At 39.6% G+C, this 13,685-nt stretch overlaps 1 protein-coding gene across 1 annotated transcript in view; it reads left to right on the forward strand.

Moving 5' to 3' along the window:
• The window catches only part of LAMA3 (laminin subunit alpha 3), a 238,643-nt gene that overhangs the window by 181,733 nt on the left and 43,225 nt on the right, over window positions 1-13,685 (forward strand). The window contains 10 exon segments of the mRNA XM_036874222.1: window positions 1,112-1,162; window positions 2,075-2,226; window positions 7,233-7,343; window positions 7,458-7,569; window positions 7,785-7,952; window positions 9,404-9,600; window positions 10,782-10,898; window positions 11,883-12,037; window positions 12,318-12,459; window positions 13,304-13,406. Of these exon segments, the coding sequence (XP_036730117.1) occupies window positions 1,112-1,162; window positions 2,075-2,226; window positions 7,233-7,343; window positions 7,458-7,569; window positions 7,785-7,952; window positions 9,404-9,600; window positions 10,782-10,898; window positions 11,883-12,037; window positions 12,318-12,459; window positions 13,304-13,406 (1,308 nt within the window).

The following is a 13,685-nucleotide window of genomic DNA, read 5'->3' on the forward strand; positions in this document are numbered from 1 at the left end:
GGAAATAAAACCATGTTTCCTGCCTGTAAGGCATTTACGGTCTAATTGAGGAAATAAAAGTGACACAGCTATATGTCCATATAAGAGTGAGTCAAAGATTTTTTGAAAAGGACGAGTAAGAGAAACCTATGATTACATATAATAAAATGTCTACAAATATACTGTGAAGAGACACTTATTGTCTTTGAGTGGTAGGATCAAGGATAATGTTTTATCTCATTTTGCTGATTTTCCCAAATTTTCCATAGTGAACTATATATTTTTTTACAATTAAAAATAAATGTGGTTCAAAACGTATGTGTATACACGCAAGGTGTGACTGCTGAGAACACACCTGAAAGCCTCCCTGCAGCATGTCTAGGAAAGTTTCAAGCTTAGAGTTTTCCTTTAATAAAGTCAGATGATTTTTCACAGGAAAATGAGAGGGCATTTCAGCGTAAGAATGCATGGTATGGGGAAAGGAGTAGAAGTGGGAGGAGTAAAGAATGTCCAGGGATGACCATTAGGCTTTCCCGTCTATAGCCGAGAACCTCAATATTCAGCATATATGAGCGGTAGGTGGTGGAGTCAGTCCACTAACTTTGTGTGCATATCTCACTTACAGCATCTGTCACACTGTTGTGAAATGTGCCTGTCTCCCCCATAGGACCATTAAACTACAGGACAGCAGAGACTTTTGCCTTGCTATCTTTGTATTCCCGCCCCTAGCACAGGGCCATGGCACACTGGGAACGCTCAAAGGTGCTCAGTGTTTATTGACTGTTCTTGAATGATATTAGAAGGGACATCAGCAGTTGTATAGGAGGCTACCAAATGAGGACAACACTAATGATTAAGAGTTTTCATTTCATAAGAATGGCATGACCCTTTGTAGAGAAGAAACTGAATATATAATCAGAGAGGCCACAAGAGAAGTTCCTGTAGCAAGATTGCTGGGAGATGAGACAGCTCCCCAAGCAATGGCACTGAGGAGGGAGGGAAAAGGGAAGAGCCGGCAATGCTGTGTGGTCGGGTGACTGAACACAAAACTAGCTCTCCCGAAAGCCAAGTTAAAAAGCACATGAAGAGTAAGTTTAATAACGCTGTCTTCTCTGGTTACTCCTCATTTCAGACTGCATAAACCAAGAACCCAAAGACGGTGGCCCTGGAGAAGAATGTGACGGTGAGAAGAAAAAGGGCCCCCTCTTTTCCAAGTTGTGGGGTTCAGCTTAAGATCCGTGAGCCCTACACTGGGACATGCAGTTTCGAGTCTGGGAAAGCAGTGGTGGGAGGTGGTGGAAGGAGGGCTACTTAGGGTCACATCCAGCCTCTGTCAGCTAAAATCTGTATGACCTCGTGCAAATGACCTTACTTCTTCAAGCCTCGGTTTCATCGTTTGTCAAATGGTAAAACTGAGGTTGGTAATAACTATACCAACCTCATATAGCTGTTGGAAAAATGCTTATAAATCCCTTATCATGATTCTTGGTAAATAGCAAGCACTCAATAAATAAAAACTATTTATTACTCTTTTCCCACATACAAAATAAGCAGCAAGTTGAATAGATTCACCATTTCTTTTTTTGCCCAGTTTTATTGAGATATAATTGACATGCAACGTTGTATTAAAGTATATAACATAATGATTTGATATATGTATATGTTGTGAAATGATCACCACAATGAACTTAGTTAACTTCCATCACCTGACACAGTTACAAATTTTCTGTCTTGCATTAAGAGTTTTTAAGATCTACTCTTCTAGCAACTTTCAAATATGTAATACAGTGTCGTTAACTATAGTCTCTGTGCTGTACGTTACATCCCAAGAACTTACTTATCGTATAACTGGAAGTTTGTACCTTTTGACCGCCCTCACCCTTTTTCCCCATTCCACCATTTCTTTTTCAAATGCCCCCTGTCTAGAGATCTCCCTTTTTCAGAATCTGCATCTTTCCCGGAGAAGTCCAGGATTGTGATTTTTGCCTGCGATGGGCTATGTGTGTATTAACTGGGCAGCACAGCCCTGGGGCTCTGTTTGCATTCCTGTGGCTCCAGCCCACAGCACATGTGCCTTTGATTGCGGTCCCCACAGATTGTGACAGCTGTGTGATGACGCTCTTGAACGACCTGGCCACCATGGAGGACGAGCTCCACCTGGTCAAGTCTCAGCTGCAGGGCCTGAGTGCCAGCGTGGGGACCCTGGAGCAGATGAGGCACTTGGAGATCCAGACCAAGGACCTGAGGGTAAGTACCCTGTGGGTCCAGCATGATGCCTGGCCCAGAGCAGATACTTGGTGAAGAGAGATGCTGCGTGAACGAATACTCCTCACGTGAGAAAGGGGGGAACTTGACTCCACTTAAGGCTCAGGGGGGCTGTCCTTCCTCTGATATGAAGATTAGATTTTTACTGGTGAAAAGTACCAGTGAACACACAAAACTAACACTTCTAAGTGAACATTCCTTACGTACTGAATATTTCTGGGCTCATTTTTCTCATAATCTTTAGCTCACTGTTTTGCATTTGGAAGACTCGTACGAATTTGAGTACAGTTGTTATTAATTCTTCTTTAAATGTTTGATGGACTTTTCCAGTGAAGCCATGTGGGCCTGGGATTTTCTTTGTTGAAAGTTTTTTTTTAATTAAACTATAAAATCAATTAAAAAATAGATATGGGACAATTAGGATTTATCTATTTCTTCTTGAGTGATATTTAGTAGTTTGTGCCTTTCAAACAATATTTCTATTTCATCTAAATTACCAAATGTATTGCAATACAGTTATTTATAATTTCTCCTTATCCTTTTAATATCTGCAAAATCTGTAGTGATGCTTTCTCATTCATTCTGGTTGTTGGTCATTTGTGTCTTATCTCTTTTTGATTATTCTGGCTAGAGGTTTATCAGTTTTATTGATCTTTTTATTTCATTGATTTCTCTCTGCTGTTTTTCAGTTTTCAATTTCATTGACTTCTGTTCTTATCCATGTCTTTTCTTCCTTCTGCTTGCTTTGGGTTTAGTTTGCCATTCATTTTCTAGTTTCTTAAGATAAAAGCTTATTTACTGATCCAAAACCTTTCTTAATATAAGCATTTAGTGCTATAAGTTTTCCCCTAAGCACTGCTTTAGCTGTATTCCACACATTTTAAAATGTTGTGTTTTCATTTTCATTCAATTCAAAAGATTTTCTAGGGAGTTCCCTAGTGGCCTAGTGGTTAGGATTCTGAGCTTTCACTGCTGTGGCCTGGGTTCAATCCCTGGTTGGGAACTGAGATCCCACAAGCCACGCAGCGTGGCCAAAGAAAAAAGAAAAATTTTCTCATTCCTCTTGTGACTAGAACTGTATTGTTTAATTTCTGAATTGGGGATTTTCCAGATAACTCTCTGTTATTGATTTCTAGTTTAACTCTTGGGGTCAGAGAACATACTTTATGATTCCAGTTCTCTTAAGTGTGTTGATGTCTGTTTCACAGCTCAGAACATGCATGTACTATGTACAGTTGGAAAGAAGGTGGTCAAGAGGGTATCCTAAGAAGTACTAGGGCCGAAAGTGCCCCACGGGCCAGAGTCAGGCTCCCTGGGGGGAAAACGGGGGCTCTTCTGCCTATAAATGGAGGCTGAAAAAGCAACCTTGAAACTTTCCAATTCCCATTGTTGGGCAATGGCTGTATGAGAACCTAAGAAAGGACAACCTTGCAGCCAGGATGTGGACAAGACTCACAAACCAGGATCTGTGCTGAAATGTGACATTCTCACTATCACCATAATGTGCAAGTCCTAAGCTGTCAATGTAACACCTGGTCCTGGACTGGGGGGTCTGGGGTGGGAGTGATGATACCCACAAGATCACTGGACAGGGCACAGAGAGTGCAGGGAGAAGAAGAAATCTCCCTCTCGGAAGGAGCCTGCAAACACTGTAACAGACAGGTAATAAGAAAGACATGCAGCAGAAGCAACAGTCAAGGGATGAGTTCCCTTCAGAGAAAATGAAAATCATAGGACAATCTGAAAATTACTTTAAAGAATAACATCCAGTAGAAGGAGCAAGAAATTAGAAAAAAATTTAAAACACCAGAAACCAAACAAGAAGAGGTAAATATGAAAGGATCTAAGTAAAACTCATGGAAATGAAAAAATATACTCAAAGTAAAATAAATCAGTAGATGAGATAAACCCTAAGCTTGACATAGTGAAAGAGGGTTTGGAGAACGTTTAATAAGTGCTTTTGGAACGAGGGCTGATTGTAAACCATTAGTGGCTATGGTTGAGTACATACAGCAAAAACTAATGCTGGAAAACTGGTTCCTTTCCATCCCATTAGGGTAATTTTAGTGCATGGTTTGCAGGCTTAATATGGAGAGGAGGGGGGAAAGTATGTTTTCAGAGAAAAAGAAAAGCCACTTGGGTTACTTTGATGTCATCAGTACAACCCTGCATTTTTTTTTTAAGTATTTGTTTATTTATTTATTTATGGCTGTGTTGGGTCTTCGTTTCTGTGCAAGGGCTTTCCCTAGTTGTGGCAAGCGGGGGCCACTCTTCATCGCGGTGCGCGGGCCTCTCACTATCGCGGCCTCTCTTGTTGCGGAGCACAGGCTCCAGATGCGCAGGCTCAGTAGTTGTGGCTCACGGGCCCAGTTGCTCCGCGGCATGTGGGATCCTCCCAGACCAGGGCTCGAACCCGTGTCCCCTGCATTGGCAGGCAGATTCTCAACCACTGCGCCACCAGGGAAGCCCCAACCCTGCATTTTTTCAATGAAGGGAAGGAAACCAACATTTTGGTATCCATCCTATGTGCCAGGCTCTGTGCTAAGTGCTTTCCTTACATCTCACAACATCCTATGAGGAAAATAGTGTTATTTTTATTTAACAGGCCTGTAAAAGCTAAGTAACTTGCTTTCAATCACACAGCTAGTATGTGGTGGTTCCAGAAGAATTCAAGCCAAGGTGAAATTCCTTTTTTTTTTTTTTTTGGCAGCTTTATTTGCAATAAGCAAAAATCAGAAACATCCCAAAAGTCTGTCAGCAGGTGAAGGCATAAATAAATGGCTGTACATCTACAAAGTGGAATACTAGTTTGCAATAAATTGTAATGAACTACTGATGCATGGGTGAATCTCAGAATAATTACTCTGACTGAAAGAAGCCAGACCAAGAAAAGTTCATATCCTAATGAGCGTGTGTGTTTATGTGTGACAATCATAAGTTGTGCACAGTTCTAGAAAATGAAAAGTAATCTAATAGTGTTTGTTCCTGGTGATGGGGAAGGAAGTGTCACGGAGAATTGGGGGGAGGGGTTACAAGGGGCATGAGGAAATGTTTCTTATCTTAATTGTGGAGATAATTTCATGGGTCATGTGTCAAAACATATCAAATTGTGTACTTTAAACACGTGCCTTTTGTTGTATGTCAGTTATACCTCAGTAAAGCTTTTAAAAAATCAAACGAACAAAAACAGAAAGAGCCTCATTGACCTGTGGGACAACATCAAGTCACCAAACCTGTATGTAATTGTTGTCACTGAAGAAAAAAGGAGTAAGGGGCAGAAAAATATTTGTGCATTTAACGGTAGAAAATGTTCCAATTTTGAGGCAAAACTATTAACTCACAGCTCTAAGAAGTCCTGTGAATTCCAAGCAGGATACAGAATAAAAGTCTCACTAAAGCCCACCATTAATTAATTGCTTTAAAAACAAAAATAAGTTGACATACTTAAAAGCAGGCTGAGAATAGAAAGATGCATTACAGAAAGGGGAGCAAAGGTAAGAATGACTTTTGTCTTCCTGTCTGCAAAAATTAAAAATAAAACATCTGAAACAATCAGGGCATTGTTGCATAAATTCCAGTTTGTCCCCTAGTGCAGATTATAATAAAACAGAATTAATAAAATCTACATGTGTTAACCAGCTCTGTGAATGTAGAAAGTCACAGAAAATTGTAACCTTTTTTTGACAAAATAAAAGAATATCTACTCAGGAAAATGTCAATCTGTTTTTATAGATTTGTATGAACTTGAGGAAAGTGTAAAAAAAATCCAACAGATAATTTTGTTCTCTGTCACCTCTGATGTCTGGGATTGGTGAGGGTTTTGAAAGTAGGGTGATTGATTGTCAACCATTATTCATACACAAGATGAAATTCTAAAGACCATGCTTTACCCACTATACTTCTTACTTCTTATACTTCTACTAACACTCTTTAGAATGATGTGCCTCATTTACCTACAGCAAAATTAAAATAGAACTATCTTCTTGCAACATCACACAAACACTATGAAAATTCAGTAGGAATATGTATGAGAAGGCAACTAATTTTTTGAACAGTCGTATGTATGTGACATTTTATAATGCATTAGCCCACTTACCACTGAAAACAACCCAGCAGCTTAATATTATAATCAGCAATATACAGATGAAGGAGATAAGGCCCAGTGAGCTTATCTATTAAGTGGTGAACCTAGGGTGTGGACCTGAGCTGGAAAGCCTGTGCTGTTTTACCCAACGCTGGTTCTCGTGTGCAAATAGAGATGATAATTTTGCTTTTTCTTGTAAAAATTCTCAAGGTATTAACATATTTTTTTCCAAAAAATTGAAAATATTTACTACTCTAGATATTATATGAGGCAATGTCACCCTCTAAAAGTAATGAGGCTGTTTAGTTCCCCAAAAAGGACAGGGGACCAGGATTTGAGTCCTGAAGCAATCAGTAATCACCTGTACTGCTGTGGCATGGATGGGTCACCCAACTTCTTTGGGCTTCTGTTTTCTCATTTTTTTTTCATATTGAATAAGGGTATTCAATTAAATGAGCTACAAATTTCTCTCCTGCTCTATAATTCTTTGAATCTAATGAGTCCGTGAATAGAGTAGCCATAGGCACTTCTTTTTAGTATTATCAGGTAACATATAGGTTAAAAATAACTGAACAATTCTTTATAATAGAATCTAAACCTTAATACATCATGTAAGTGGCATCACCCTCATTTCTATAAGGTTAGATCGTTAATTCAAGTAAAGTATCTCTTGTCTCTTCATGTTTTTAAATTTTACTACTTTATTTTAGAGCCATATCACAACTTACATCAGAAATTTATTCTTCATGTGGCCTATTTCAAAGAACCGTATTTTTTTTCCTAAGGATCAGCATTGGTCTTGCTAAATGAATCTTTTCACATCATCACCAGGTTTACCAAGTTGGTAAGACTTCCCTCCAAATTTCTACTCTAAAGTGAGATTAACTTTGTATTTTACTTTCAGAGCCAGTTGCTCAGCTACCATTCCACCATTTCAAATCATAAATCAAAACTGGATGGCCTGGAAAAAGAACTGAGTAACTTGAATCACGAATTTGAAACTTTGCAAGAAAAGGTAATGTGTTAGGTCAATAACATTAACTTTTTTTTTTTTTTTGCTTTCAGAATATTGTTAGTTTTTTCCTCCCATCAACTTAATTTGTTGCTCATCAATTTGTTTTTCATATAGGTTCAAATAAATTCCAGAAAAGCTCAAACATTATATAACAATGTTGATCGGACAACCCAAAGCGCCAAAGAGCTGGACACGAAGATTAAAAATGTCATCCGGAATGTGCACAGTAAGAAGAGTTACTCAGCCCAATTAAGCATCTTTCATATTACTTTGTAGCCTTTGTGGTACAAAGAAAGAGTTCAACATTATGAAAAAGAGCCTGTAGTGATACTAAAAAACCAATATGAACCCTCCATAAAAATCTCGGCCATTTTTTTTTTTTTTTAGTAGTCTGCTGGAGTCCCGAATTCCCAGTTTAATAAACTGCTTGATGTTTTCCAGTTCTTGTGAAGCAGATCTCTGGGACAGAAGGAGAAGGAAACAACTTGCCTTTGGATGATTTTTCCAGAAAGCTGGCGGAAGCGGAGCGCATGTTGAGGGAACTGAGGAACCGCAACTTTGGGAAGAACCTGAGGGAAGCAGAAGCTGAAAAAAAAGAGGCTCAGCTTCGTAAGGACCCTCCCAAATTCTTGCATGCAATCCGTTCTAATTGGTTTGAAATACAGTGTGCAGAGTGCAATATCTAGTCACCGGTGCCAGGTGGAGGGGCTCGTCTTTTCAGCGTATATTACTGGTAGAGGATCATGTGGTGAAAATAGGTGGCCCCTTCAGATTACTGAGAAGCCATAGGACAGAACAACATTTTTTTTTTTTAATTTATTGAAGTATAGTTGATTTACAATGTTGTGTTAATTTCTGCTGTACCTCAAAGTGATTTCAGTTATACATATATATACATTCTTTTTCACGTTATTTTCCATTATAGTTTATCACAAGATATTGAATATAGTTCCCTGTACTCTACAGTAGGACCTTGTTGTTTATCTGTCCTATGTATAATAGTTTACATCTACCAATCCCAGACTCTCAATCCTTCCCTCCCTCCCCACTCCTTGGCAATCACAAGTCTCCTCTATGTCTGTGAGTCTGCTTCTTTTTCATAGATATGTTCATTTATGTCATATTTTAGATTCCACATATAAGTGATATCATATGGTATTTGTCTTTGTTTGGCTTACTTCGCTTATTATGATAATTTCTAGGTCCACCGATATTGCTGCAAATGGCATTATTTCATTCTTTTTAAAGGCTGGGTAATATTCCATTGTATATATGTACCACATCTTCTTTATCCATAGAATAGAATATCATACCATCATGCAAAAAAAAAAAAAAGTTTCTTCTTGGATATTAGACACTGATACCTCTTGTTCTTTTTTAACTGCATTTTCATTCTTCTTTCATTCATCTCCACTCAGCTCTCTCATATCATTTTTAATGGTCACCTTATCACCATTGAGGTTTTGAATCATACATTGATATTAGCACTACTGTTACCTCCCAAAATGAATATACTAGAAATTGACTGAATATATCTAAAGGTTTGGGTTAGGGAAAAAGCCTCATTAGCTCAAAACTGTAAGAAATAATAATTTGGTGTATATTTTTCCAAATACTGACCTTTATTCTCTAGTAAAATGATGTATCAGTGGTTACAGATAGTAGCAGTTCTCTTTTAGCATTTGTATTGTTTAAATTTAATATTAGCCTTGGCTTTGAGCTGCAAGGAGACAGTTAGTAGAAGGAGCATGTGCTTTGTGCTCTGCAGGTCAAGTTCAAGTCCCAAGACTGAAACCTTGTCACCCAATTTCTCAGGCCATCCATTTTCCTATCTGAAACACGAGGATGATAATTACTGTTTTCATGTGGTTGTCACGAAAGTTAAATGAGACAGTGTGTGCATAACATAACATAAATGCTAGTTTCCTTTCCTGTTCCCTTGCAAGTTCAAGGAAAGCCATGAAGTGAGTAGAAACTCAATTCTCCTTCTGTAGTCTTTATAAGTTAGCTTCCAATGTACTCATGTCTCAAGTGGAAAACAAAAAGGTGATGTATTACAGTGCTGATTCGGATAAGGAGCTGGCTGGAAAACCACCAGGTGGAGAACAATGGGCTTGTTAAGAATATACGAGATTCTTTAAATGAATACGAAGCCAAACTCAGTGACCTCCGTGCCGCTCTACAGGAGGCCAGTGCCCAAGCAAAGCAGGCCACCGGCCTCAACCGAGAAAACGAGAGGGCTTTGGAATCCATCAAGGTGAGGTCACGGTCAGAATCTGCACGGTTTGGTTAATGACAAGGATGAGGGAACAGGAATCTTTATCGTTAATAAAGTGGCAGAGCCAAGCAGCTGTCTTTACGGGAAGCCCTAATCAAATAGGAGCGAGGCATTAAATGCAAAATCAAAGTAGTTGCTACTCCTCAGCGGCCAGAAAGTTTCTGAACTTAAGCCACAGAGAAAGTAGAGCAAATCACTTCACCCCCACCCCTGGCTGATAGAGTGCTGGACCAATAATGCTGCCAAATAGGTGAGAAATTAATATTGTTATAATTAATTCGAAGTGTACAATGTATGCTTTAAATAACTGACTTTTTGTGTCATATATGTAAACATCATTATCAGAATCACCAGCAAAGGCATTTTAAGCCATTACTTGCTTTATAGGAAATAAGTCAAAATACAGGCCACATGCAGGAGTTGCAATGAGTATTTAAAGCTCGAATTCTATAGTGTGTATTTCAGTGGTGAACACTGTAGGCTAAAACAACAACAAAAGTGTGAGGGGCTATGAAATGACAGTAAGATCAAAGTGGAATAACATAGGACTGAACACCCCCTCCCCAAAAAAACCCAGGAATTTCATAAAAGACAATGACTAATATCTTCGCAGATGGTAATATAGTTAACTCCCAAAGCCTCTTCAGGTAGTAACACCTCTGTTGGAAGTCACTGATTTTGCCAAGGGGAAGGGAGCAGGATCCAATTTTATGGGTCCCTGAACTCTGGCAGCCTTCACCCTGGCATCCTAAAGTCCTGTGTGTTTCCTTATTGAAGTGTCCCAACATCATCGTTGGGACCGGCATGTAGAGTGTGCTGATGGTTGGTGCTGATTTCCTTAGTTAAAACCCCTCGTTCTGATCCACTAGCCAGAGCTTAATTATACATCCACCTCATGGGCCTGGTTGACCCCAGTGTAGAAACCTTCTCCAATGTGACAACGATTGTTTCATTGGCATGTTGTCTGTGGAAACTATGACAACACACCTACACAGCAAATTGAACTGATGTCTCATGGCTTTGGAGTTTCCTAGATGACCTTTAAGTGCAAGAAGACATTCTGACCCTGAAATTACTTCTATGCTGTTGTCCAATAAATATGCCTGTGCCTTCTGACAATATATAATGAAGCTCACAGACATTCTTTTTATTCTCTCCAGAGACAAGTTAAAGAAATGAATTCCCTCCAGAGTGACTTCACCAAGCATCTAGCTGCCGCAGACTCTTCCTTACTACAAACTAATGTTGCCTTGCAGCTGATGAGTAAAAGCCATGAGGTAGAGGCAAAACTTGTTCTCTAGAAAATTGGAAAGCATTTAATTTATGTTTCGAGGAAACTATGAGATCCGCTAACCAATTTTTTCTCCAGTATATGTCTTTTAGATGGAAGAAAATATACCAGAATGTTAGGAGTGGTTGTCCCTTGGGGGAGGGGTGAATGATGTATCTTCTTTATATCTGTCTCTATTATCTAATTTGCCTGCAGTGAGTGAATGTTACTTTTGTGATAACAAAAAAAATGTGGTGCTATTTTTAAAATATCATTTTCATCTCTAAGATGATGAATAAGGTCTGAGGATCTAATGTAAAGCAATATGACTCTAGTTAATAACACTATATTGTATACTTGAAATTCGCTAAAAGAGAATTTAAATGTTCTCACCCCCACTCCCAAAAAAGTTAAGAGGATAAAACATGAGCTGAGTGATGTGTTAACTCAGTGGGGGAATCCTTTCACAATGTATGCGTATATCAAATCATCACTTTGTGCACTTTAAATATCTTACAATCGTATGTCAATTATACCTCAGTAAAGCTGAAAAACAATTAAAAAATAAAATAAAATATCAGGCATACATTAGTAACAGAAGACATTTAGGACTGGTAAAAGATTGACAACATTTCTTAGCAGCCCATTGGTCATTTTGAAAATATCTTTTATTATTGCTATTTCTAAATCAGAAAAAAGGTATTTTGGTTTAGTACAACTATACACTAATGATAATAATGAGCTTTTATAAAACTTATCAAAGTGGGTACCCACCATATGGAAAATGTTCAAAATGGTGGTAAAACTTGGGAGAATATTATCAGTGTCAATATCTCAAGTAACCAAGGAGTAATTGGTGTGGTGAGTGGGCTCAGAAAACAGCTTCTCATTGTTGCTTCCTGGAAACGTCATTTACGATAGAGGTCAAGAAGATGGCATATACACGCTTTGCTTAAGTTGACACTACCTCTTGTTTACTTGGAAAATATAGGAATATGAAAAACTAGCTGTCACTTTAAATGAAGCAAGACACGAACTAAGTGACAAAGTGAGAGAACTTTCCAGATCGTCCAGTAAAGCATCCCTGGTGGGGGAGGCAGAGGAGCATGCGCAGTCTTTACAGGAGCTGGCGAGGCAACTGGAGGAGTGAGTGGCCGGCCTGGCGGGTCTAACTGCAGGGGCCGCTGGAGCCTGGTGGGAAGGCCTCTCAGGGGGAGTGGGGTCTCCAGACCAGGGTGGAGGGCGGCACCCAGGGCCCAGGTCCGAGCCCGACCAGCTGCAGGGGCCTGATTCCCAGCTGCATCTTTGGGGCAGAGCTGCAGAGCCCGCAGCCCCAAGCCTCCATCTGTCAAATGAATGGGGAGGTTAAGGGGGCTCAGCCGCAGGCAGGGGGGCCGCTGGAGCCCTCTCCTGTGCCATTTTCTAGGATCAAGAGGAACACCAGTGGGGATGAGCTGGTACGCTGTGCCGTGGACGCTGCCACCGCCTATGAGAACATCCTCAGTGCCATCAAAGCAGCCGAGGATGCAGCGGACAAGGCCACCAGCGCGTCTGAGGCTGCCCTCCAGGTGAGCACCTGCGCTGGCACCTTCTCTCCAGGCACTCTGGAGACGACTCATTTTCCTATCTTCTTTCTGTGTGCACCAAGGAATAGAAAAAAAGCATTATTTTAGACCAGAATTTGTTATATAGAATAGACTCGAACTTGCTCTAGATATGTCATTTCTGTGTATACTTGGCTGTTTGATAAATGTAGCCCACTTTTAAAAATCATTTGTAAAACCAGATAGAAATCACACTGATTATTGATTTTGAACCGTGAAAGTATTATACACCCTGCTTCTTACCAGGTATGTTTTTATGCTGTGACTGAGTATTGAGTATTAACATTTACCAAAGAAGAGAAATTTTTGTACACAATTTTATAACCATTTATTTCCTGTCATTTGTCTTACACCTGGGCATGTCTGTGGAGTCCTATGGGATCTTAAATGCATCATATAATATTCCTATATCTAAAAATAAAGAACGAATTATTAACTATGAGAGAATTAGGGGACAGACCTCGGAAGGTTGAAGATTTTTATCTCCTGAAGATTAAAAGCCTAAAAGCATTTCATCTCTGTCCTCCATTACTGCAGAGGGTATTGTACAAGTGACAGTGAGAAAATGAGAAGGTGTCACACAATTTGTCATTATATCAGCAGAGATGGGTCCGCCTCCCCAAGCCACAGATGTCTTCTTAGAGCCCTGACTGTATCTTTTAAGGAACAGTCTTTTTAAGCCTCCTCCTTACCTTCTAACCTCATTCTTTAAAGACTAAAGATAAGGGCTTTGGGGTAGGATGAAAACTCTTACACTATATTTCCTAAGGTGTATCACATTTCAAGCTGATAAACACTTTGCTTTCAGACAGTGATAAAGGAAGATGTTCCAAGAAAAGCTAAAACCCTGAGTTCCAACAGCGATAAACTGTTAAATGAAGCCAAGATAACCCAGAAGAAGCTACAGCAAGGTATTGAGGGTTAGGGTGGAGGCTGGGATAGTCAAAGACTTGGAAACAACCTATGAGACCAGGAGAGGCAGCCCTAGAAGCAAACGCACTTCTTGAATCTCAGTGTCCATGCAAATGATACTTTGCAAACTCATAGCTGGGATGTTTCTACCCAATATTCTAACATATACCAAATTAACTAGAACCTCATAAATCTAAGTAAATCTTGAGGCTGATAGACCTGTTTGGGCCTGGCCTTGGGTTTGGGGGAGGGGATTCTTAGTTTAATCCCATGTGGAC

The sequence above is a fragment of the Balaenoptera musculus genome, chromosome 14 (genome assembly GCF_009873245.2).
Source record: "Balaenoptera musculus isolate JJ_BM4_2016_0621 chromosome 14, mBalMus1.pri.v3, whole genome shotgun sequence".
Classification (NCBI taxonomy): Eukaryota; Metazoa; Chordata; class Mammalia; order Artiodactyla; family Balaenopteridae; genus Balaenoptera; species Balaenoptera musculus.